This window comes from Coenobita brevimanus, chromosome 11, assembly GCF_032717465.1.
Source record: "Coenobita brevimanus isolate Jiangsu-jjx chromosome 11, ASM3271746v2, whole genome shotgun sequence".
NCBI classification, from domain to species: domain Eukaryota; kingdom Metazoa; phylum Arthropoda; class Malacostraca; order Decapoda; family Coenobitidae; genus Coenobita; species Coenobita brevimanus.
This window is the reverse complement of record NC_136964.1, coordinates 9,783,498-9,807,553: the sequence shown is the minus strand read 5'-3', so window position 1 is coordinate 9,807,553 and position 24,056 is coordinate 9,783,498. Positions and strand designations below refer to the sequence as shown.

The 24,056-nt window shown below is 39.0% G+C and overlaps 1 protein-coding gene across 2 annotated transcripts; it reads right to left on the bottom strand.

Annotated features, from left to right (window-relative positions):
- Positions 1-3,498: 3,498 nt before the first annotated feature.
- On the bottom strand, positions 3,499-17,866 carry LOC145411955 (E3 ubiquitin-protein ligase RNF115-like). 2 transcript variants are annotated; one of them, XM_080281926.1, is made up of 7 exons: positions 17,780-17,866; positions 14,065-14,306; positions 12,082-12,437; positions 10,781-10,896; positions 8,169-8,278; positions 6,724-6,873; positions 3,499-4,672 (listed from the first exon to the last, which is right to left on the bottom strand). In XM_080281926.1, the coding sequence occupies exons 1-6, from the start codon at positions 17,864-17,866 to the stop codon at positions 6,726-6,728; spliced, it is 1,059 nt and encodes a 352-aa protein (XP_080138052.1). In that variant the 3' UTR covers positions 3,499-4,672; positions 6,724-6,725. The 2 variants fall into 2 exon arrangements, with proteins under 2 accessions (XP_080138052.1, XP_080138059.1); XM_080281933.1 differs by lacking the exon at positions 3,499-4,672 and having other exon boundaries at positions 6,748-6,873; positions 8,161-8,278.
- Between the last annotated feature and the right edge of the window lie 6,190 nt (positions 17,867-24,056).

Here is a 24,056-nt window from a genome sequence, read left to right as displayed (position 1 = left end):
CAGGTGACATGCCTCTCCAAGATGAATGAATTCATCACCACTGTCATCATCATCCTGACCCTTCTGCCCACTCGAGATGCAATGGGGTCTGTTAAGCTGAGTAAAACCATCCAGTGGCGGCAAGAATAAAAGTAAAAGGCAACACCCTACCAAAGGAGGCATTTAATTCAGTAATGCCACATACCAAAACAGTCGAGTACATTACTAGTGCAATACAATACTTCGGTACATTTGTACAACTGCAGTTCATGTGCTTCATGTGTTACACCTCACATTAGTACTGTACAATTACCCCTTCAGCATCAGTACATTTTTACTTCATTTTGCTACCTCCTGATGATTAATTCACATTAGAGACCGTTCAGCGAAGGGTCTTGAAATTCAATTACCCCATTAATCACCTCAGTCCATGGATTATGATTTTTTCACCTATCATCATCATTTACATCACCTTTGCGGAGTCAGAGAAAAAATCAGAGTTTAAAATGTCACTTGGTTTCATTCTTGTCTTCTATGGAAAATTTATTCAAGTCAAGAATAGTTTTTGGACAAGTTTATTAGTCTTCATTAGGTGTTGGAGAGGAGGACTGTCATGTGGTGGCTCTGATATAACAAGGCAGCCTGACTACAGTTCTTTCACCTCAACCTGGCCCAGATCATCATCCTATTGCAGCCATATTTCACATAGCTTGGCGACAGAAAAAGACAATACTATAGTTTTGCATCCTATCAATGGCATTTCTTCATATCTAGGATCATATTTTAGTGTTAATTTCTTGGCAAAACTCAGCATTCAAGTGGAAGAGGCAATTTTTGAGCACGTAATGAGTATGGTCTTACATAAACATCCTCAGCTCCCTCCCTAAACCTTGAGAGGAGGATGGTGGACTAGAGGAGAGGGGCAACTTCAGCCTGCAGTCTACCAGGCTGATGACCAGATGAACCTGAGACCACAACAACCCTCCACTACCACGGGGTTCTAACAACAACAGCATAAGTCTCATTAACCCCTCACTACCAATGGGCCTCCTGAACAATACCACCTGACAGCTGCAAGAATATATTAAAAATGACATCCTTTAACTGAGTCAACCCTTCACTATAATCAGGTTACCACCAAAAAATTTCATGTAATTTATGAAAGTTCTCTCGTCATGAAGGAGTTATTTAAAGCTATATCAAACCTGTTCATTTTGAAATCTCTCCTCAGCCAAATATCATCAGGAAGCAGCAAGAATAAAATACAATGTTTTGTCCCTGAACTGAAGTGGTTATAATGAGGTATTCCCAAAGCTGAATGTAATCAACTGGCAGTACAGAAAATAAAACTGAAAAACCACATCATCACAATGAATGGATTAAAACAAAATATAAAATCTGTTCTGAAGCCTCAACCAAAATTCCAAACAGAATATTTGGTAACAACACAAAATTTGAATTGTTGCTCAAGCCTCTTCAAATGTACACAAAGGAACTACCACAATTCCACGATTTTATGAGGAAAGTAAAATTTTGGCGACCTTCCACAGGATAAGTAAAGTGAAGATCAAAAAGTAAATAAAGTACTGTAGTAATAAAGCCATGGACTGTCAGCCCTAACAAAGTCTAGAGCATGTACAGGCAAATGCTATATTAATCCCCTTCACTTGGATGACATACTGATTTATTTTTCCTATCCGACATTTTTATTCAACTTGGGACAGACTTCTAGAAATGGAGAGTTCATTGAAGGCTATACCTAATTCCCCTATTTCAAAGAAATCCCTCCTTAGCTGCATAAATGTTGAAATTATACTTAAAAATATCATCGGTGAGAAGGTATTAAGAGAAACAACTGTGAGACATGTACTTCTGGTTCATAACTGAAAGCACAAAAAACACTAAATGGAAAAAAATAATAATAATAATTACAAGCAACTTATATATACAGTATATATAAAACATCACTTCATCGTTAACTTAACCCCTCGGCTGCATATAGGATTCCTGAAATGCTGATCAGTAGACTGCTCGTACATTCTGGAAGAGCCGCGTGAAATAGTGAAGTTTTTGGTTACTTTTTATGCCTACTGCATGCTTAGGCCTGATGAGTGGGTTGCAAATCGTCAGTGTGGAGTGTAAACTTCGTCTGACTAAAATGTTATCATGTTTGGTTTGGTATAAGTGGGTCAAAACACATGATGAAAACACGATTTTTAAAACCGGTTTTCCTGCACCACAGACACAGATGTTTAAGGTCACTCCAGCCTAGGGGTTAATAATGAAACAACTTCCACTGAAGTGACTTTACAAGAATAAATGTCCAGACAGTCCTCATTATGTCAGGGATTAGTTCCAAAATGTAAAAAAACTCCTTACATATTCAAGAGCCAAAATACAAAAAAAACTTCTTTATATATTAAGTGCTGTCAATTGAGTGAAACCAGCAATCAACTTTATACGCAGCAATGGAAGATACTTTTAAAATTCAAGAAAGCCTTCACACATTTACAGCTGGAGGAATTCAAGGTAGCTTTGAGACTTTTCTAACTAATGGAATTCAGTATAACTTTTCATCATCATCATCTGGACCTCCTTTCCCACCCTATGGAATTCAGTAATGCCTAAATACTTTTCAAACCGTTTCAATACAGCCAAAATATACTCTTCAAACTTGAGGGATTCAATATAGCCTTAATGAGCACTTTTCAAACAGGAGGAATGCAATTTAGTCTTTTATAGCTCCTTCACAACAAGAGTTCTCATTTAAGCTGCGTAAAACTGACCAGTTATAACGAGTCAAGTGAACACATGGCACAGCAGTGATGAGAATACCCCGAACACGGCATCTTCTAATTTTATTCTTATGCTTATTAACAGTTATGCTTAGCTTGAGAGAATTTTCAAGCTGGCATAGACAGATACAGCCTCCAATACTCCCTTCAAAAACACAGGTCCTCTCTAGTTTGAATAAAATAATCTGGCTGTGGCAATGATAAAAGATAAAAACATGTCGCCTAACTGAAGGGGTTGACTTCTTTACCTTCACTTACCCTGTAAATAATCAGCCTAATATTGTTCCTGTATGTAGGTAGACGAGCCTCACATTTGTTATGAAATGAGAAAAGCTTTACAATTTTAACAGATTATACATAATCCTATACAGTACTGTACACAAGTTTTGAGGCCGTACATTTAAAATAATTTAATCCCGACTTGATTCTTACATATGATAGTAGCATAATTATATTAAAGCACAATTTGTTAGTCAATGAGCTGTATTCCCATTTAGAACAGGAGACTTTGTGGCACATCTTCCTTGGCAATTTAATATATTACAACTAAATATACATAACTGACGAAGAGAGTGTATGTGAGTGAGGTGGAGGGTGGAAGAGGGAGGGGGAGACCGAGGATGAGATGGAGGGATGGGGTGGAGAGGTATATGAGAGAGGGGGGTGTGGGTTGGGAGCAGGGCAGTGAAATGGCGGGGGACAGGGCGACTTGGAGGCGATTTGTTTGTGGCCACCCCAAACGGGATTGAGGCATCTGGCAATAGATAGATAGATAGACAACTAAATATTCTCTTATTTCCAATTTATTCTACATGTTACAACTAACCTTTTCTCCTTGGCAATGTGACTAACCTTAGCTCGTTAGCAACTTATTTTTTATATTACAATTTATTCTTTTCTCATTTGCAATTTACTCCTCCTATTACAGACTCTTCTCTCACTTGCAAATTATAATGCATTTCATGACAACCTTCTCTTGTTTGCAATTTTTTGGTATATTACAACTTAATCTTCTTTCATGTGTTATTTACGCTGTTTTAACATCAAAATTGTTTGTATTAATATCGAACTGTAACAGCCAATATATAGTGAGTTTTACGGCAGGTACCCCTTTTTTGGATAAGGGCTAAGGCGTTGCCCCTGGGTAGAGGACTTTGGTTTGAAGCGTGTAGCATTTTGTGACCGGATGCCCTTCCTGATGTCTACCAATGACCCTTGGGTGGATTCGATCCTCCAACCACTCGGTCAGAGCAGAGCGCTCTAACCCACTGAGCCATTGTAAAGTATATTTCAAGGTACCAGCAGATGACCAGCCTATGGTACTTCCCTTGACGGTATTGCAAGATCGAAAACCCTGTCAACTCATGGGAATCAAATCTAGAGATGGCTGTCACCCCACCCAGGACATTCTAACCAATAAGTCATAAGGATAAATTGGTGTTATTACCATCCCTGCCATCATTTCAGCTTTATGTCTACTTTACATATATGGTATCATGGGTCAGACAGGCTCACCTTGCAACACTCCTCCTTGCTGTTCTTTGGCAGCTCTCTACTAATGGCTTTTAATTTAGTGTGTAACAGGCAGTGAAATCACTGAGGAAGAGGTGCCACAAAATCTCCAGAGCCAAAAACAATACCTCCCATTATCCAATTAGAAACACAGTGCAGTAACATACCAATAGTAATCATAAAGTACACACACATACTGTACACATATTACTGCCACTTCTCTGCATATAACGGCACAGTTGAGCAAGCTGCTGTCTTTGAGTGCCACTGTGGTATTGGATCACACCACACAGCGATACAGTTAAGTCTTCATTACATGTGGTATAGTGGATGGAATGCCCCTGATGAAGAGGCAGCCTTCCATAAATTCTAACCCCAAGATGTGGCTGGAGGATTTTCAACCATGTAACATTACCAAACGATGGAGACTGGTCATCTACCCTTACATGTACTGAATTACCATAACCAAGCCTCGTGTCCCTCCATCTTGAACTGTGTAAAATGGAACTGGCTTCTTTTCTTTCTTTTTTTTTTTAAAGAAACTACAAATCAGCAAAATGAGAGCAATGGAACTTCAACAAGCAACTTTTCTAATTTAGTGTGGCTTAACAGGAAAAAGGAATGTCATAATTTGTGATTTATAGTAAAGAGAACTTGCTGTATGTTCTTACTGTATGTCAGAGATGCTTTGCAACACATACATTTCTTTACAAATAGTGATCATCATCATCACCATCATCAGCATGTGCACCTAAATTGGAGAAAATCGGTAAACAGTAAGAGTCAATAACATATTACCCCTTTCCAGCTGTAGGGACCCAAGGCTATGCTAATGTAGTCCAGTACCTTTAATGGTAGATGATCAGCCTCTCTTGATGGCACTGTGTAATAGAAAAACCTCCAGTCACCTCTGGGGGATCATATCAGTGCATGGTAATTTACTCCAACTGAGGCATTACAACCACTTTGTTGATAGTAATGGAACTAAATGGGAATCTTATTTGTGATTTACAGATGATATAATTGGGAAAAGGGGAAGGGGGGGGGCATTAAAGGATCTAAAACGGAATCTCTTTTGTGATATGCGGTTTATATAACTGGAAAAAAGTAAAAAAAAATGCATTAAAAAACAACATATAATGAAGACTTTCTGTAAATTGAAAAAATAGCAACACATTCTTGCACACCCAGATGAGCTAAGAGCACATAGCCTGATGGTGTTACTTCCTAAACCCTTCTGCTGCTGTTGGTACACGTGGGATGTACTCCAGGTGACACAGGAGGCCTTGTAACACCTCTTCCTTAGTGATTCATTTTGCATATTACACTTTAACATTCTCCTTTATACTTTTTATACTGCTACTGAGCATACTAGAGAGTACTGAACATTCTCCTTTATTTTTGTCCTATCGCATCAGTAACATACAAGAGGATATGGAGGAGCAGTATAATGTACAGAATAAATTAATACAGAAAAGGTATTAAGAAATCTTCATAGCCACTTAGAAAACAACGCTTACGTATTTTATTCCACTGACACCAGATATATTTTGTTCAGCAGAGAGAATCCCAACAAAGATGCCTTCTATTGTCAGTTTTGGTCCTTCTGGCCACTCTTCCATATCACTTTATTTCCACATATGGGATGTTAATGTCACTTGTACTGTATGCCATTTTTACAACCTATTTCAGTTTCTATACGGCACAAATTCCTGACAAGAGATCACCAAGGTGTAATACCATATGCAAGATAAAGTGCCAGGGGAAAGGTGCTTGAAAACGTCCTGTGCTGACAAGTAATGTTAGCCTGCTGAGCTCAGCGATGTCTTTTTCATTTTATTCTCCTGATTTCTGAGAATTCTTTTCAGCTTGTGAGACTTTGAACAGGAAGGTTTAGATACTATTTTAAACTTATTTTGCCTTTCTTAAGCTGAATAAAGATTTCAATGGTAGCATTAGACACTGCCTTAACAATATGACAAACCTTTCCTAAGCTGAATGAAATTTCTGAACTGGAGGGGTTAACACAGTCTTTATAAACCCCTTCCATATGACAGGCCTTTCCTAAAGCCGGAGAAATCCTTTGAACAGGAGCAGTTAACAAAGCCTTTATAAACCCCTTCAATATTACAAACTTTTCCTAAACTGCATAAAATTTCTGAACTGGAGGGGTTAAATGGAGTCTTTATAAACCCTTTCAATACATCATCCATTCCTAAAGTGAACAAAAACATGTTACCAACATGAATAAAATTATGAGAACATCACCTGGTTTCAAGGGACTAATGCAGCCATGATGAATGTCAGGAGCAACACCAGAGTTGCCAGTGCTTGCTCATCAGGAGGGGCAAAAACGAATGGAGCTAAGACTTTCTTCTGGATATTGCCCCAAAGAGGACACGATTATGAGCACAAGACACAGATTGATGCAGCCTACCATCAATCTAACTCTTCCTCAAACATGGGCCTTCCTGATCTGGTTGTTGGGGAGCTGGTGCTGGCGGAGGAGGAAGCAGAGGAGGAGGAGGAGGCGCTACTACTGGTGGGGAGGGACGAAGCATTTGGTCCCGACTGTGGGTTCCTAAATCTGTGGGAAGAAATCAAGATAAAGTTGCTGTGGACATGCTATACCAGCTTTATAGAAAAACGAACATAAAATCATCATCCTTTTATGATCCACTGAAGAAGTAAAGAGTAATCACAAGATGTAGAACATCAACAGCATTACATGCCACATAAAATTATTGTCAAAATCATTAACATCTTGATTCTTTCCCTTCCTAACAATATGGTGAGGTAGAATCAAGAAAACAAGGACAGAGAAATAAGAAAAGTGGTAGCATTATCACCAGCATTAAATTAAAACAAAAATTAACTGAATCTGAAACAACACAAACATACCATTGTATGGTCCAGTATAAATACTGTACTTAAGTACTGTACTGTGAGGAATAAAAGGTAAATTAGTAAGTCTCTCACTGGTTACATACTATCATTAAAAGTAGTAAAGTTCTGTCTTTTATAGTTACTTTCCTTCATGCATAGTTTAACAGAACAATTTTTCTCATTAACATCATCATCACCATTCAATCTCAATTATCCCACATCAAAATGGTGTGGGTATGACCAACACAAAAGGAATATTTAAAAAGCTATCAATTAATACCCAAGAAAATGGGCTACACAGAATACAAATTACTCCTTTCAAGGTCTCTCTCCTGCACTAAATGTAATGAACAGGAACTGGGGCGAAAGAAATGTGATGAAGTTATTTACAACAAGATCCCCTTAACTACAAGAGGCTTCCCTGAAGCAGAAGAGAAAAAACAATGAAATCAGCTGAAGAAACAATGACCAACAATCTATCAAAACAGAACAAACAAGGTATATGCTAATTCAACCTTCATTAGGAGATACACTAAAGATCTGGCTATTATGTAATATTCCCTTTTCTGCTTAGAATTACCAGACACAGTAGTACACATTTCATTGTAGGCAAACTCAAAATGAATGTGTTAAATTTCAGTAATGCTGCTGTATGACACAGACTAGATACTGGGTATGGACTGAAATGGCCTGAGGCAATTTTTGTTATACACATGTAATACTGGCAATCTTCATTATAAGTAAGGGATGAGTTTTACATCATATTACAACTTCTTGTACACAAATGCTACTGTTAAAAGGAGGAAACTGGCATATCAACAGGCAGCAATGGGACTTTGAAGATGCAATTTACTTAAATTACTGAGGACTTCCACACAAACAAAAGGATATAAACAAGGCTACTTGTAACCAGGAGTGCTTGTGTGGTACAGCTACACATACATGCTTTTAGTGGTGTCAATAGGATAGGATGAAGGATATTACTTGCCTGCTCACCTTGAACCAGGGCCGGCAGAGGCGTTGTTGCTGCCACTGCCTGACGCTCCCCCAACAATGGGCTGTCCGTCTTCAAGGAGCAACTTGCGGCAGATGGGGCACGTGCCATGCTGTCATGACAAATTCATGTAGCGTGAGACAGGGTATATACAGAGCCAATCCAACAGTGTTACAATCTTTGAGGTTTGTGTTGTCCAGAACAAATAACTGCTTCTGTTACATCTTTTTTACATAACAGTGGTCCCTCTATATTCACAGCAGTCACATGACAGATACCCTGCAAATGACAAGCTCTTGGAATAATTGGCGCCATCAAAAGATGGCTCCTGCAGTAGTATTGCAATTTAATTATGTGATTTCCAACATAAATCTGTAATACCACCAAATCATCAGACATTAATATTTAACCACTTAAGCATGTTTTATGATGACTTACTAACCTATGAATAACCAAAGCCATAACTAAGGATGGGTCACTGCATTCCAGCTACTTTTAAATGACTTTATTCTAATTAGGAAGAGCATCTTTTAATGCAGACGTTGATAATGGCTTTATCTAATCCCCCAGTTGGGAAAAGTATCTCCTAGCTGAACAAAACTGTCCACTGACAACAAGAATACACTAAGAAATGGGGCTATGAGGAGGAAATGAACTTATGGGGGGGGGGGAAGCAATATATTAACAGTACAGTACTGTTTGTGAAAGGCAAGTGAAAAAACAAAAATCGTATAATAAACCCTTCATGTGTGTGGGTAAGGTGATAACCTTGAGCTGTGCACTGACACCTATAACCCATTATAAAAATTTTGTGTTAACCCATCCTCCAACCTGACCCCATCTTGCCTACTAGAGACCCTCTCTAATCACAACTGAGTACAACTATGCTTTCTAAAGGCATAGCATTCAGTGCAGAGGAAAATCAGACCAAGATAGTGACACTGAAGAGGCTTCAGGGAATAAATGTGGAAAAAATTCACTGTGTGGGTAACTTTAACTACCACTGATAGTGTACAAATGGCAAGATGCATTCCGAAAATCTTTTCTGAGTAGACAATGTACCTGGTTCATCACTGGTACCTTTCTTTTAAACCCACAGACCGGGAATCTGTGCACACATAACATGCGCAAAGGGAAGGCCTAATGTATCTGGCAAGCAGTACTGCAGTACTGGATTTTTCCTGAAATTAATAAAAAACTGTCTTTACATACATTAATATATATATATATATATATATATACAGATATAGATGGATAGATAGATAGATATAAAACCCACAGAAGGAAAAAGCAACAAATACAATTCTCAAAAAATAAATGATAGAAAAAATAATAAATCATTATCATACTGTAATCATCATCCTAACCTCTTTTTTCCCACTCAAAGATGGGGTGAGACAAAGTCCATAACCCTTAAAGCAAAATAAGATAAATACATGTTGGGGGAAGGGGGCAACTAATCACAGCAGGCCCTAATGGACACACTCATTCACTAACCACCAAAGTTCTCAGAATCTGGGTGAAGATGTAAGGAATTGTTACGAAAAAAATATAATAAATACATAAATAAATAAATAAATAAATAAATAAAAGTACCAACTGTAGCCACGGAATGTCCCATGAACAAAATAAAAATTACCTGCAGATAGAATAATTAAATGAAAATAAACTGCATCATTAACCCTTTAACTGCGGGCATTGTTTTGCCCCGACTGGCCTCTCCCGTGGGGGTTCCAGCCAAAATGTAAACAAACTTTAAACCTTTATAACTCTGCACAGAATAAAATCTAGAGCGAAAAATAAGGTACCATTAGAAAGTACTAACCTTTGGCTTTGCAATGATGTAGGTTTCATGATTTCGTTGACTACCACTGGATGGGCAGTGCCATTAGAAGTGAGCGATCTAAAATCACTATTTTTTGCTCACACACCATTACCTTCGCTCACACACCATTACCAAATGCCAACCTCATTCTGATAATAATACTATAAACATATATGAACACTGCACATACAATAAACACCCACTCTGTGCTCACTGAGGCAGGTAAAAGGCACTGTAATTGCCCGCACTTCACTGCCACATCAGCGGTGTTGTAATCACTATTTTTCGCTCACACACCATTACCAAATGCCAACCTCATTCTGATAATAATACTATAAACATATATGAACACTGCACATACGATAAACACCCACTCTGTGTTCACTGAGGCAGGTAAAAGGCACTGTAATTGACCGCACTTCACTGCCACATCAGCGATGTTGTCACTCACACAGCTGGACAGATACTGATGCGTGTTGGTCAGGGGTGGGGTGGGGGGCCCGGGGGGTGGGAGGTGGGGGCCCAGGGGGTGGGAGGAGGGAGGTGGAGGTCGGCTGGAGTGAAAGAACTTAATAGCTACTCTCCCTTGAAACAATTGGCGCACGGAAAAAACGCGGGGTATTCAAAATATTCACAAACATTCGAGAATGACACCCGCGGTTTGGTCCAGTTCTTGCAATGTCACTCTGGAATGACACCCGCGGTTAAAGGGTTAAAGTCAAGAAGTTATAGAAAACTTCAATATAAGTAAATAAATAATACAAAACTAAGAAGTATGTGTGGCCGTACCAGCTCTAGCCATGGAATGATGCAGTCGTTGTGGAAGCAGTGTTCACAGTACAGACGGCGGACGGATTCCTGAACTGAGAAGTCCTCCATGCACACCGAGCACTGCAGCCCCTGATCTGTTGGAGTAGTCCCTGTTACAAAACCAGCATTCCATATCTTTGTTTACCCTTCTGACTTCTACAGTACATGAGAAAGGAGTGTGTGAGCTGGGGGGAGGGCAGCAAAATGACAGAGGACATGTCAACATAGAAGAGATTTGTTTGTGGCCATCCCTTATGGGATTAAGGTGTCTGGCTATTGATAGACAGATAGACTTCAATGGATGGTGTTGGAGAGATGCCTTCATGTGGTGGCACTGATGTGATTGGATGGAGGTGCTGCCTGCTTTTACTCCCCAAAAGGAGGATAGTGGAATGCAGGAGAAGGGCAATTCAATGCTGCAGTTCACTCAGTTCACATTTCAAACGTGCCTGGGGTTGCAAATACTTCTACTGCTACGGATGAGTCAATTTAACCTGGCAACCCCAAAATGATTTTGTTAAGGGTAATTCTAGCAGCCAACAGTTTGAAGTGTCTTGATTATCCTTGTGAATATTATTTTTTTTTTCATCTGAATAAAATAACCTGGATCTACCCTCAATAGAATGCCCAAGTCCATCCAGGGAAGAAAAAGGTTAAAGGTTATCAATGCAAAATGGCAAGCGTCACCCTGTCTGCATAAGTAACTTGGTGATACTCGTCATCTCCAATGCCTTGCATCCTCAAGGAAATGTCATAACCTCTCTCAATCTCTCAGTCATTCTTATTAATCTTTCTCAATTTGAATCTTCCAAAGAAACTAAATTTGGCTGAAAAATGAGTTAGGAAGTTATGCTGACATATTTAATAATGCAAATGAGGAAAAGGAAAGTATTACAAAAGACCAACAAAGACAGTCTACTGTAACATGCCATAGTCAGTACAGGATATACGGTATATTTGTCAATGAAGCCTTCAATATCTCAATTCTGCATCACAAGCGTACGTCTTCCACACTCAGAACTTTTGAAATGTCCAGTGAGAGGTGTCCTATTTATCAATTCATCAACAAGGCCCTTACATTCATCAACTCTATCTCATACATCTTACACACTACTGGAGTTAGTAATGGCAATTACACAAAGTGCTACACAATTTCTTTACCACAGTGTTCTTCAGTGAGCAGTGAAAGTCCTGTACCATAAAGTTAGTTCATGAGCTGCATGATTTAATTAAGGCAATGACAAAGAATACTGTACACAAACTGCGACACAAGTTCTTACCACACTGTTCTTTGGTGATGGCTGTGGTAGGTATCTGTGAAATCTGATCTTTGGTGAGTGGTGGTGGTCCTGTGCCATCTAGCTGATTCATGAGCTGTGTGATGATGGCGTCCAGGCCCCCTCGACCCCAGGCATAGTCCCCTGGGTTGGAGGCCAAATTTGACGCCACCAGGACTGGGAAGCCTGGCCAGTCAAACATAACCGGCCCGGTGGTTGGAGGACCCCCTGGGAATTCTGCGCTGACCCCCCCAGGACCACCACCCCCCACACTGGCCTCGATGACACCCGTAGTCATGTGCATTATGAGGTCATGGATGAGGGGCGCAAGTGCTGAGTGACGATCACCGGTGTTAAACCTGTAAAAAGACAAATATCATACTGTATACCAGTACTCATTTCTTTTTTTATTTGTCAAAAAGTAGGTTGGTGGAGGATTAGTGTCGCTTCTCATAAAACAATTAGCTCAATGTCAACAGCCACCCCTTATGAGATTCTGGCATCAGGCTATGGACAGATAGATCAATACTCACTTTTACTGGATGAAGCGAATTACTTCTCTACTGACAAAATGGCGTTCCTCAACCTTACAGGTCAGTTAGAGAAGGAGAAATAACAATTTTAGACCAAGTTATTGTAAAAAGGGGTATAGTGAAAGAGTTAATGAAGGATGCACTTTAACCCCTCCAGTTCAAAGTCACTCCAAAACCAAATAAAATAATCTGCAGAAAGGAAGAATGAAATATAGTGTATGTCACTTGACTGATGGGATTAATATCACAATTTGTCCTTATATTTTGATGTTTAAATATATATAAAAAAAAAAATCTATACACCTGGTAGAGTAAATTAAGGGAACAGGCATTTTTAGTTTTAAAGAGAGCAAGGGAATTTTTTAAGGCAATTTTCTGTACAGTACATTATCACATATTAGTAAAAACGAGCCAGCATTTCTCTGCTGGCTGTGGCAATGGTGGGTGTTACATGAACTCATTGTACGTATTGGCAATATGAAACACACAATGAAACAGTATGAATGGGAATGATATTCTCTGTAATTTGGGGAGAAATGAAAAATATGGAAGGCATCTTTTCTTCATTCTTTCCTCTTCCTTCTGCCTATGGGTGACTCTACACTGAGTGACAAGACAAATGGTTTCCTGTACACCAGGAAACCATTTACTACACTGAGTGGTAACCAAATAACCAAATTATGTCGCCTGGTGGTTTAGTGGGTAATTAAGGCGCTCCAATCGGATTGAGCCGGTGAAGGTTTATATCTAAGAGATGGTTGGGGTTTATTGCTCACGTAATGCCACTCAGGGATGAGTGAGGCTGGTCACTCTCATCTTAAATGTAAGGACCAACTTGCCTAGCCCCGGGCTCCTACGCTCCTCATGGGGCAACAAAGGTTTGGATGATGGATGGATGGATGGATGACAGTGAAGGACATTCTTTGTTATTTGGGGGGGAATGAAAAATATGGAAGGCATAAAACAATGCTGGCAAAAGACTGTCAGTCAAGTTCTGCACATGGCTACATATAACTGCGAAAATCAACAAAAATGGTGACATGATAAGTAGGATTTATTGTATATAGTTACATCTTATAAAGTAAATGGTTTTTTGGGTTACAGAAAATCATCATGATCATTATAGTCATCATCATCATCAACCCAAACTTTTCCCACCAAAAGAGGTAAGGATGACTTCAGATGGCACGAAAAAAGAACATAATAGAGGTAGCATTAACAACAGCATACCCAATTATTTGAAATGGGTCGCATATTCATTCACCATTCAAGCCCCCAAACTCCTGACCCCACCTCACAGGCAAAAATAATAAAAATATAATAAATAACACCAATATAATAATAATAATAACAATAATAATAATAATAATAATAATACAGTAATAATAATGGCAATAATAATAATAGTCAACTAGTCACAACCACACCCCCACAGAGGAGCCAAAGTGCTCACCTCCTCCGTCTCTGAGCGATCTGCCTGATGCGTTGGCTTCTTCGAGGCCCTGAAGCTGACGAGGAGGCTGATGATGATGGGGAAGCCGCTGCCCCACCTGGTGCTGCATCCGGGACTAACATGTCCCACACGTCATACGGCTCCATCTCAGCATCACTGGAGCTGTCTTCACTGTCTGTGTCCTGCCCACCACGCTCAAGCTCCTCGATGAATCCGCTGTTGCATCGCGGACACACGTAATCCTATAAAAAATAAACAGACAATAACAAAGGAGGTTTGGTACCTCTTTTAACTTGACATTTGTTGGACTCTCTCATCACATGGGTGAGTGTGAAGTTATACGCAGAGTGTTTTCTGACCTATCAGGATTCCTAGGGTTTGACTGGTGAGTGAGCGGGAGTGTAGGTCACTCAACTGGGCAAATGCTGGTTAGTATCTCATTCTATCAAGCTTCTTCAGCTCTGAACCCTATCTCATCCCATATTGGGTTGGGAAAGGAGGTATGGATGATAATGGTGTTAATATTTGGGAAACTTCTATCAATCCCTACATGGCAAGGATGTAGCTAATTTATATTTGTAGCTCTTTCTGATTATTTACATGAGACTTTCTAAACTCATGGTGTTAGATATGACCTTCAAAAACCCCTTTACCACAAGGGGTGTATCCTAAACTAAATAAAATTATATGACAATAATCAAAATAACATAGAAAATACAAAAGCAGTGAAGGGTTACAGATAATACTGGAAAGAGAAAACTATCAGTACACCTCTACTGCAACCTCTTACGGTTCATCAGAAGCAAATACGGTACCAGACTACCAATGACTAAAAACCACTCCTCTATCTGCCGGGACTTTTTGCAGCTGAATAAACACCTCTGTGTTAACCATAAATATCAAGTGTATTCACAACAGCAATATATCAATCAAAACAGCTTCTAACTCTCATACGGTACTGCCTGGATTTTTACAGGATATCCTCGCAATATGCTCGTGCTATGTCCCAGATTATCAACTTTTCCCATACAACTGGTACTGTAAACTGAGGGACGCTGGCCAATCAGCTTTATCGATACCACTGGAACTTCAAAAGCATACAGTGGGGGGGGGGGGAATTACTTGTGACATGGAAGTGATCATAAGGTCACTTGTTAATCTCAGTGTAGCTTTGACATTCACTGCTTTTTATAAACATTCCTGAACATAGACTGAAACACAAGCCAACAATACCTGGACTTATTAGCCTTGGATGGCAACTGGCCCAGGAACAGGAAAACACTGAATGAAAAGGGCTTGCAGCCATTAAAAGTTCTGGCCAAGCTGCTTCCTGACAGTAGCCGACACCAGAAGTTTTTTTTTATTTTATTTATTTATGTGCTCGACTCTGGGCATAGGCTTCACAGCCTGCTCTCAAGGCCCAGCAGTCCGCCTACATTTCATACACCCCTAAATATCACCACTTCGGCGCTAACACCCACCGTCCATATTGAATACGGGCTAGGGCTGTCTCATACAGGACTGGTGTATTGGTATGAGCGGGGGTATTTTTTCGACATGTCGGCAGGTCTTCTGGTAGATCGGAAAAGTCTGCTTTATGTGAAATTCAAATCCTTAAACTATTCCCTGCCCCAGCGGTGATCTGAACCTGCGTCCAGTATGACCACAGGCCACCTCTCTACCGACTGAGCCACCGCTGACACTGTGCAGCATTCAGTATCACTTCAAACTACCTGAATCCAGGTGACATTATCTTGTTTATTCTTGCCATTTCCAGACTACTGTATTTTAATTTGTTGTGTAATACTGTTTATAGAGGCTCCAACATGCTTGTATTTGTCAGCCTTGGTCAGCTAATAGCAGGTCTCCACACTGCTCCATCTCTTGCAGTTTTCTTCACTTTTTTCTTTACTGAAACCCTTCATGGGAATCTTTAAGTATTTTCTGAGTGCATTTTCAAGCTCTGATGATTTTTATTGATTGACTAATTCATTTATATGTGGTGAATGGCATTTTAAACATGGTGCTTGTTTACAATCTCCAACAGTGCTGAAGACTGAGGGACACCAGTACCATCTTGCAGTGCGCTGAAGACAGACAGACGCCATCTTAGAACACCATTTTTGGAACAAAATTAGCCTTATCAGTGCAATTTATCCAAACTTAACCTAAATTTTCATATTGTAACCCAACCTATTTTATGCTAACCTAACCAAACTTATCCTAACCTAATCAATCCCTTGTATAATCATGTTTTCCTTGTTTATTGATGAATCCTCTTTGTACTTGAAAATGCACTTCTGTACACCTTTACAATATCAAGGAATCAATTCAGGTAGGTTTGTTCAGTAAGGTTTATTATTATTGGTTGTTAGGTAGGGCTGCTTTATAGGTTAGGTTAGGTTAGAGAAAAGTGACATAGAACCGTGACTGTCGGAAACCGCAAATTTACCACATAAACTGCATGGTGAAAGAACTTTAAAAATAATCAATGATCATCAACCACGACAAAAATAACAAAACAGCAAAAAAGTAACAAATCGTAACACTGAAGCAACGTAGGATAACTTGTGATCTTTTACTTGTATTCTGCTTACAACAGTTTTCATTCTATAGGTTAGATAGGGTAAATTCATGTTTTCAGACAGATAAGGGATGATTGCTTTGATGTTTGTTTTTTAGCGATTCATTCAATTATAACCCTCATTACCGTGAGAAATAAATAATAATAAAAAAGACCTAACCATGAATAATCTAATGTAACACACTTTTCACTGGGGTGTGACCATCTGAAACTATTAATCATATTGAGAGTAAATCTTCTCTTAGACAAATACAATTATCTGCAAATTTTTACCTTCACCGGCAAACCAAACTCCTTCAAAGGATTAAAACTGTCATTTTCCCAAGGTTTTCAGTATGACGCAATTACAACTTAAACCAATTTCTGCCGGAGTAAAGATATTAACCTAACTTAACGTCTTTACACAGGGGCAGTATGAGGCCCTCCATCTGATGTGATTTCCAATGTAAACATTTATAAATATTTCTGGGAAATTAATGGTGATTTGCAATGGCTGTTTGTATATGGTAAGCAAGTTGCAATGAATACAGCAATACTTACAAAAATAATGGCCTCATGGCACTTCCCTGCATGAATATGGTGCAAAGGTAAACAATAACAAACTCTCTGGATGAAGCAAGAACAAAATGCAAAAGCTGCAAGCATACCAGTTAATAAAAACTACACTTTTATTTCAATACAGGGGTTAATTATGGCTACAACTAACACCACCAATATGTAAAAAAAATCTCCCCCTAAGCTGAATTCAAATGTCTGGCGGCAGCAAGAATCAGGCAGGATACACGTCACCATTGGCAAAGGGCTAAAGTCACCTGAACGTAATTTGAACATGTATGAAAATCTCTCGGAAAATGTCCAACACGAACACATAAAGACAGTATCACTAATTTCCTGAAAATGGAATATATAATGAAGGATTAAAATAGGATATGAATTAATGAGTGATTTATATACGTACATAAATATACACAAAGCTGGAGAAGAACTAATAGAGCCATCTGTTATATACTTCCCCAGTGATAATAGGAAGTAACTTCAGTGTCATGTGATTTACAGGCTAGTTCAAGGCCCCGAGACCCCCTAGAATATCACCAAGCTATTCAGAAAACCCTTAAAAACTCATAGACTCACCGGTAACTGTGGCGTGATCTCTACATTGCACTTGTGACAGAAAAATGTGGCCGAAGACGAAGCTGTTTCAACACCTGCCTCCGCCATTTTAGCAGACTGACGGAGGAATGCGTTCGAAAGCAATAAAGTCAAACTAACTGATACTTATCTAAATCGTTAAAGCAATTCCCTATTTACGCAGTCGTCTTTATTAAAACTATATGCTAATTTTATGTATTTGATGAAATATGTCTACTTCCCTTCAAAAATCATTAAGCCATGGGCTATGAATGATTCTTTTCAAAAGGATTTTGGCGATGATGTAATGTCTTCTGTAATTTATGCGCCATCGCTTGGTATTTCTCAATATCTACGTGTATATATAAAGCAAAGAGATGAAAATAAACAATTGTAACAGTCAAACTAAGCGATAAAATGATAGAACCTGCGTACAAAATAAAAATTTTTGGCTATGCATTGTTCAGAGAGATTATGTATTAAAGAAGAGTCGAATACGTAGAAACAGTGTACTAGAATAAAGATCATTTAATGCACAAGCAGGAGATAACAGTTTATCGGCCTCTTCGTAATTTATTTGATAATCAGCAATCCATGGAGATAAGAGAACAAGCTTAGTAACTCACTCATTATCATCTTCAGCTCGATGAGTGAAATCTGCGGTTTCCCTCCTATCTGTCTGTCTATCCAGATGCCTTAATTCCGTAAGAGGATGCTTCAAAGAAATCGCCTCCATGTCACAACGTCCTCTGCCATTTGGCTGCCCATTCCCCAATTCATATCCCATCCCACTATTTCATCCTCTTACTTCTACCCCTCTACCTTTCCCTCTTTATATAAACCTTGTTCCCCTCCATTTCACTCTCATACTGTACACTCTGCTAGTCCGTCTCAGTCTCTAGCAAGTCAGTATTGCACAGAAACCCATTAAGCTCTGCAGGACTGAATAAATTGATTTGTCCTGCTGTAACATAAAACCCAAGTTTCAGTTGGTGATGCAGCCCTTGTGAAAACTAAAAATGCACATTACTCATATTCAGAATATTTATACTCATTCCATACTTCCATCATATTTAGGGGAGCATGGTGGTCCAGTGGCAGGGTGCCCAAAATGGAGTGACAGCTTTCCCTAACTTCGATCCTCAAGATGTGACTGCTTTATGTATATATTTATATTCAATTATGTAACACCATCAAAAGCAGTAGGCTGGTCATCAATACTTATATACGCCAAACTAAATCGCAGAAGGATGACTCGAAAAGAAAAACGTAATTATCTTCAGTTTGTTTATTTTGTTTTCTGCACTTACCAAAATTATCCCACACTCAGAGACCATGAGTAGATGTTATTTATTTAAGTTCTTATTTTGCGATTCGGTGGTGCCTGAGAAGAATGCCTTCTTTTGGTGGCACTGATATGGTGACGTCGCTGCAGGTTATATAAACGATCCTTGTCCCTCGAAAGGTAGATGGTGGACTTTAGTAAGGGCACATACAGCCTGCAGTCTACTGAATTTAAGTATGGATGAGCCTCGTGCAACAACAGTGATGAAGAAAAAGTTCTAAGTCACCCATCTAATTCTATAACGTTTTCTGTATCGAAAGCAACCACAGAAAACGAATAGTACTATATGTATAACTATGGTAATTTGTCCGAGCCATATATGTTCACCATAATTGATTTTCATTTAGAATAATACAAGTGCTTTATTCTTAATCTTTATTAAATAAATGATATTAAGGTACTGGCTATAAGAAAATCTACTTCTTACGTCGTACAATAGAATAATAATGATAAAAAAATATGATTTAAGGCCTGTGCAGGTAATAGAGACTATTTTTTTTTTTTTTTTAGGATTATTTAAGTTTACATTACGAATTTGAATTACAATGTTTCTCTCATTACCGCTGGAGTGGTCCCCCAGAGGAGCCTCCAGATTTAGTTTCAGGTGCAGTCAGTGAATATGGTTCGGAAAAAAAATGGACCAGATGAGTCATCGCTCCCCTCACAAAATGATGTAATAGGACCAATAAAGGTTCCCCTGGTGTTCAGCTACGTAACACATTTTCCTAAGTGATTCATTTCTGTAATACACCTTACTGCCCAGCTCCTCTTAACTGTTAAAGGTTTCCCTTGTCCCTAACACCTTTTCCAAAGTTTAATGCAGCTAACTATTCTCTTCCATGTTACATAAATCCTTCTAATGTCTCCGCTGGGGACAGGGTGGATCAGTGGTAGAGCGCCTGACTAGAGACCAAAGGGTCGAAAGTTCGCGCCCCTCCCGGGTAGCTGCCCTGCTGCGAGAGGTAGCGTTCTAGCAGAGCTCTATGATCTGTCAAGGTCTAGCTAGAAGAATTCATTTCCCCATATTAAAAATTCCAAATTCCAATGTCACCATACTTTGCATAAATAACATACAAACGGATATTAACCAGCCATATCCGGACCAAAATCACCAAGAGAACGGCGTTAAGGAACTTCCTTACCGAGTCTTAGCCCACATTCTCGTCGGGAAAGGAAGCTAGCACCTCCTCCTTAACTATTTATTTCCAAACTACCCATTTATATTCCCTAGTTTGCTTCTTATGTCTCTTCAATATCGACATAGGCTGCATGTATAGCACACCAGAATGTGGTAACGAAGCATAATCTGAAATAAATCGGTAAAGAAGAGGTGTTAGCAAGCTTCCTAACTTCACTAGAATACCTTCCATAATAGTTACTAAATTTCATCCGTTTGCAGTGATAGGTAGATTTTAGATAAACGTTCCTCTTTGGTGGTTGGTGATAAACGTTCCTCTAATGGTTGGTGATAAAAAACGTTCCCCTGATGGTTGATGAAGAGATGTTCCTCTTTGATGGTTGGTGATGAGAAACGTTCCTCTTTGGTGACTGGTGATAAGAAACGTTCCTCTTGATGGGTGGTGATAAGAAACGTTCCTCTTGATGGGTGGTGATAAGAAACGTTCCTCTTGATGGGTGGTGATAAGAAACGTTCCTCTTGATGGGTGGTGATAAGAAACGTACGTTCCTCTTGATGGGTGGTGTAAGAAACGTTCCTCTTGATGGGTGGTAATAAGAAATGTTCCTCCTGATGGGTGGTGATAAGAAACGTTCCTCTTGAAGGTGATGAGAAACGTTCCTGTTTGATGGTTGGCGATAAACGTTCCTCTTTGATGGTGATAAACGTTCCTCTGATGGTTGATGATAAGAAACGTTCTACTTTGATGGTTGGTGATGAGAAACATTCCTCTTTGATGGTTGGTGATAAACAACGTTCCTCTTGATGGTTGCTGATGAGGACGGTTGTATCTTTAATAGGCCTCCCTCAAAAGCCGAATCAAGGGGGAACTCGACTAAAAAGCTCAAGCTTGGCAATTCCATTTGAAGTAGGGACAGAATATTCTCCTTACTATTATACAGTAGCTTCTAGATCATAACTCTAAGGTCTTCAAACTTAAAATTAACTTTCGAAATACCCAAAAAGTATAAGTAAGCGATGTTACAGGGGAAACTATAATAAAAAGTGCCTGTCCGCCAACGCCATCTGGAGGTGAAGGTTGGAGATAGAAATGCGCATGTGAGGCTGCAAGAGAGGACGGTTTTCGTGTTATTCTCCTTGCTAGGGTGTTCCTTCGTCTCCGGTAAGTCATGTTCCCCGGGAGAGCTCAAACTGCAGTAGACATGGCCCCGGAAAAGTAAATATTGGCTTAATGATTGTGAATTATTAGACCTGATTGTTATTTCTCGTGTTTTGATACCGGGTAATGGTAACTTAAGAAAGAATGGAGATGTTTTATACTCCAATTTACAGGATATTTGTTCTGTGTACCCCGGGAAAGCAGAACCCACAATAGACATGGACCTTGTGAAGTACATATTGTATTTTTGTGTATGAATAAACGTGTGTGTGAGTGAATTGGTGTTTTAAGCATGGGTAATGGAAAGTAATAATTGAACGGAGGTGATTAATGTTTTATATGTCACTGCATCTCTAACATCAGTAATTTCATCATGACCCTGCAAAAGTAATGTAAATTTTTAGCTGTAGCTCCATTTTCTAGTTTTTTATCAGTGGGTAGTACGCTAGAATGAAATACTGATGTTTTATGCCTCGGTTACATGTATTATAGGTAATGATGAGTGAATAATACAGTATATGGTTCTTTATATATATATATATTTTGCATTGACTATCTTTCATGTTTGTCATGTGCCAGAAAAGAGTAATGGTAGGTTAAAAGTACTGTAAGATGAATGTGTTTTATTTATGTTGAATAAGTATTGTACTTTTGTATATGAATATGGTTTATCTGGTGTGAAATGAGTTTTGATACTGGAAAATGGTAAGTTACAATGAAATTGAGGTTTTTGTGTCAGGTTATAGAAGTTGGGATAGGTTATATTTCCTTCATTCTTTCCTCTTCCTTCTGCCTGTGGGTGATTCTACATTATGTGACAAGCCAAATGGTTTCCTGTACACCAGGAAACCATTTAATGTGCTGAGTCGTAACCATATAACCAAATTTTGGCGCCTGGTATTTAGTGGGTAATTATGGCACTCCAATCAGATTGAGCCAATGAAGGTTTATATCTAAGAGGTGAGTGGGGTTTATTGCTCAGGTAATGCCACTCAGGGATGAGTAAGGCTGGTCGCTTTCATCTTAAATGTCAGGACCAATTTGCCTAGCCCCGGGCTTCTATGCTCCTCATGGGGCAACGTAGGATTGGCTGATGGATATATTAAGGTTAAGGCTGAATTAGAGGGTGTCTTTACAGTTTTTTTGGTGCCATTGCCTCATTTAGTATTTAGTCAGTTCATTTTGTGTATCATTTTACAGGTGGAGCGAGAGAACATCACAAATCAAGGCAGTATGCCAAAAGGCAGCACCTGCAAGGCCTTTGGTTGTACGTCCAATAAGAGTGACAACCCAGAGCTTAGTTTCCATTCCTTCCCTAAGAATAAAGAGAGGTGAGGAAGCGTACTTGAGTAACAATATCTATCTATCTTTCAATCTGTATATAAATCTGGTGAAGATTTTTAACCCATTTCAGCTCAGGTAATGGCCAGTTGTTGTCAGTCTGGAGGATTGCTTGACTAATGACAAGGGAGACTCATTCCTGCTGCATAGCTAAGACTTACTGAATTGCATGTGACAGTGCCTTTGCATTCATATTGTAGGAATGGCCCAGTTCCATCAGGTAAAAACAATCCATTTATAATAGGCTTTGGGGGAGTTAACGTATGATATACAGTACAGTATTAGTAAAAGCTTGTAATCATATTTTGCCAGTTTTTAGAATTAGATTTAAGAAATTTTCCGTGTATTACTTCCTGTATTATTTTCATGAACTTTAGGATATTCTTTAACATGTACCAGCCATTATCCCATTGGAAATTATCTGCAGTGCTGGAAGCAAAAAATACTTTATGAATGGAATTATCTTTTATGGTAACCTGCAAAGCTTATCCTGTGCTTACAAAAATACTGTAGTATGGAGGTAGCAAGAATAATATGTGAAAGGCATCATTACAGTGAAGTGGTTAAGGAAACATGACACATTTTGTTAGTTCAGTCTCTGATATTACTGTAGTCACTTTATTTGTGATGTTCAAACTATGATGCAAATCATTTGGCCATTTCTGGTAATGTACCACTGTATTATGATCAAAGCTTGGTAGACACTTCATTGCCAACTGTGGTGATGGAAGATGGTACACAAATTATTTTTCTGAGTGCAGTATGACGCAAGCAGTAAAAGAATATGAAAAGGAAGGATACTCTTTGATGTTCAAGCAGGAATGAAAAATGTGGAAAGTAAGACATATATATTGTTGGCAGATTTGTGCTTATGACAGTACACCTTATTTTTCAGGTTCAAACTATGGTGTGATCTGCTGCAGAGACCTGACCTTAAGCATGTGGATGTGCTGGCCAACCGCTTGTCCATGAGGGTGTGTTCGCTGCACTTTGAGGACCGCATGTACATGAGTCCATATGCTCGGTCCAGACTGATTTGGTGTGCCTTACCCAAGCCTGTTGGAGGTGGGTGGACCTTCCTGTTTTAGTTAACCTAGTTAGTGCATATGGTAGGCACTTGTAAATCAATTTGGAGCTTTTTAATTACTGTACAGTACTATTTTTAAAAGTTTTCTTTGAGTAATTGTGGAATTGACTCATAATATGAAGTGGATCAATAAAGTAAAATACTAGAATGAAGGCAAGTTAGTAATCCCATTGTATGTATTGAGTTCCATATGCACCGATTCTGTATGCA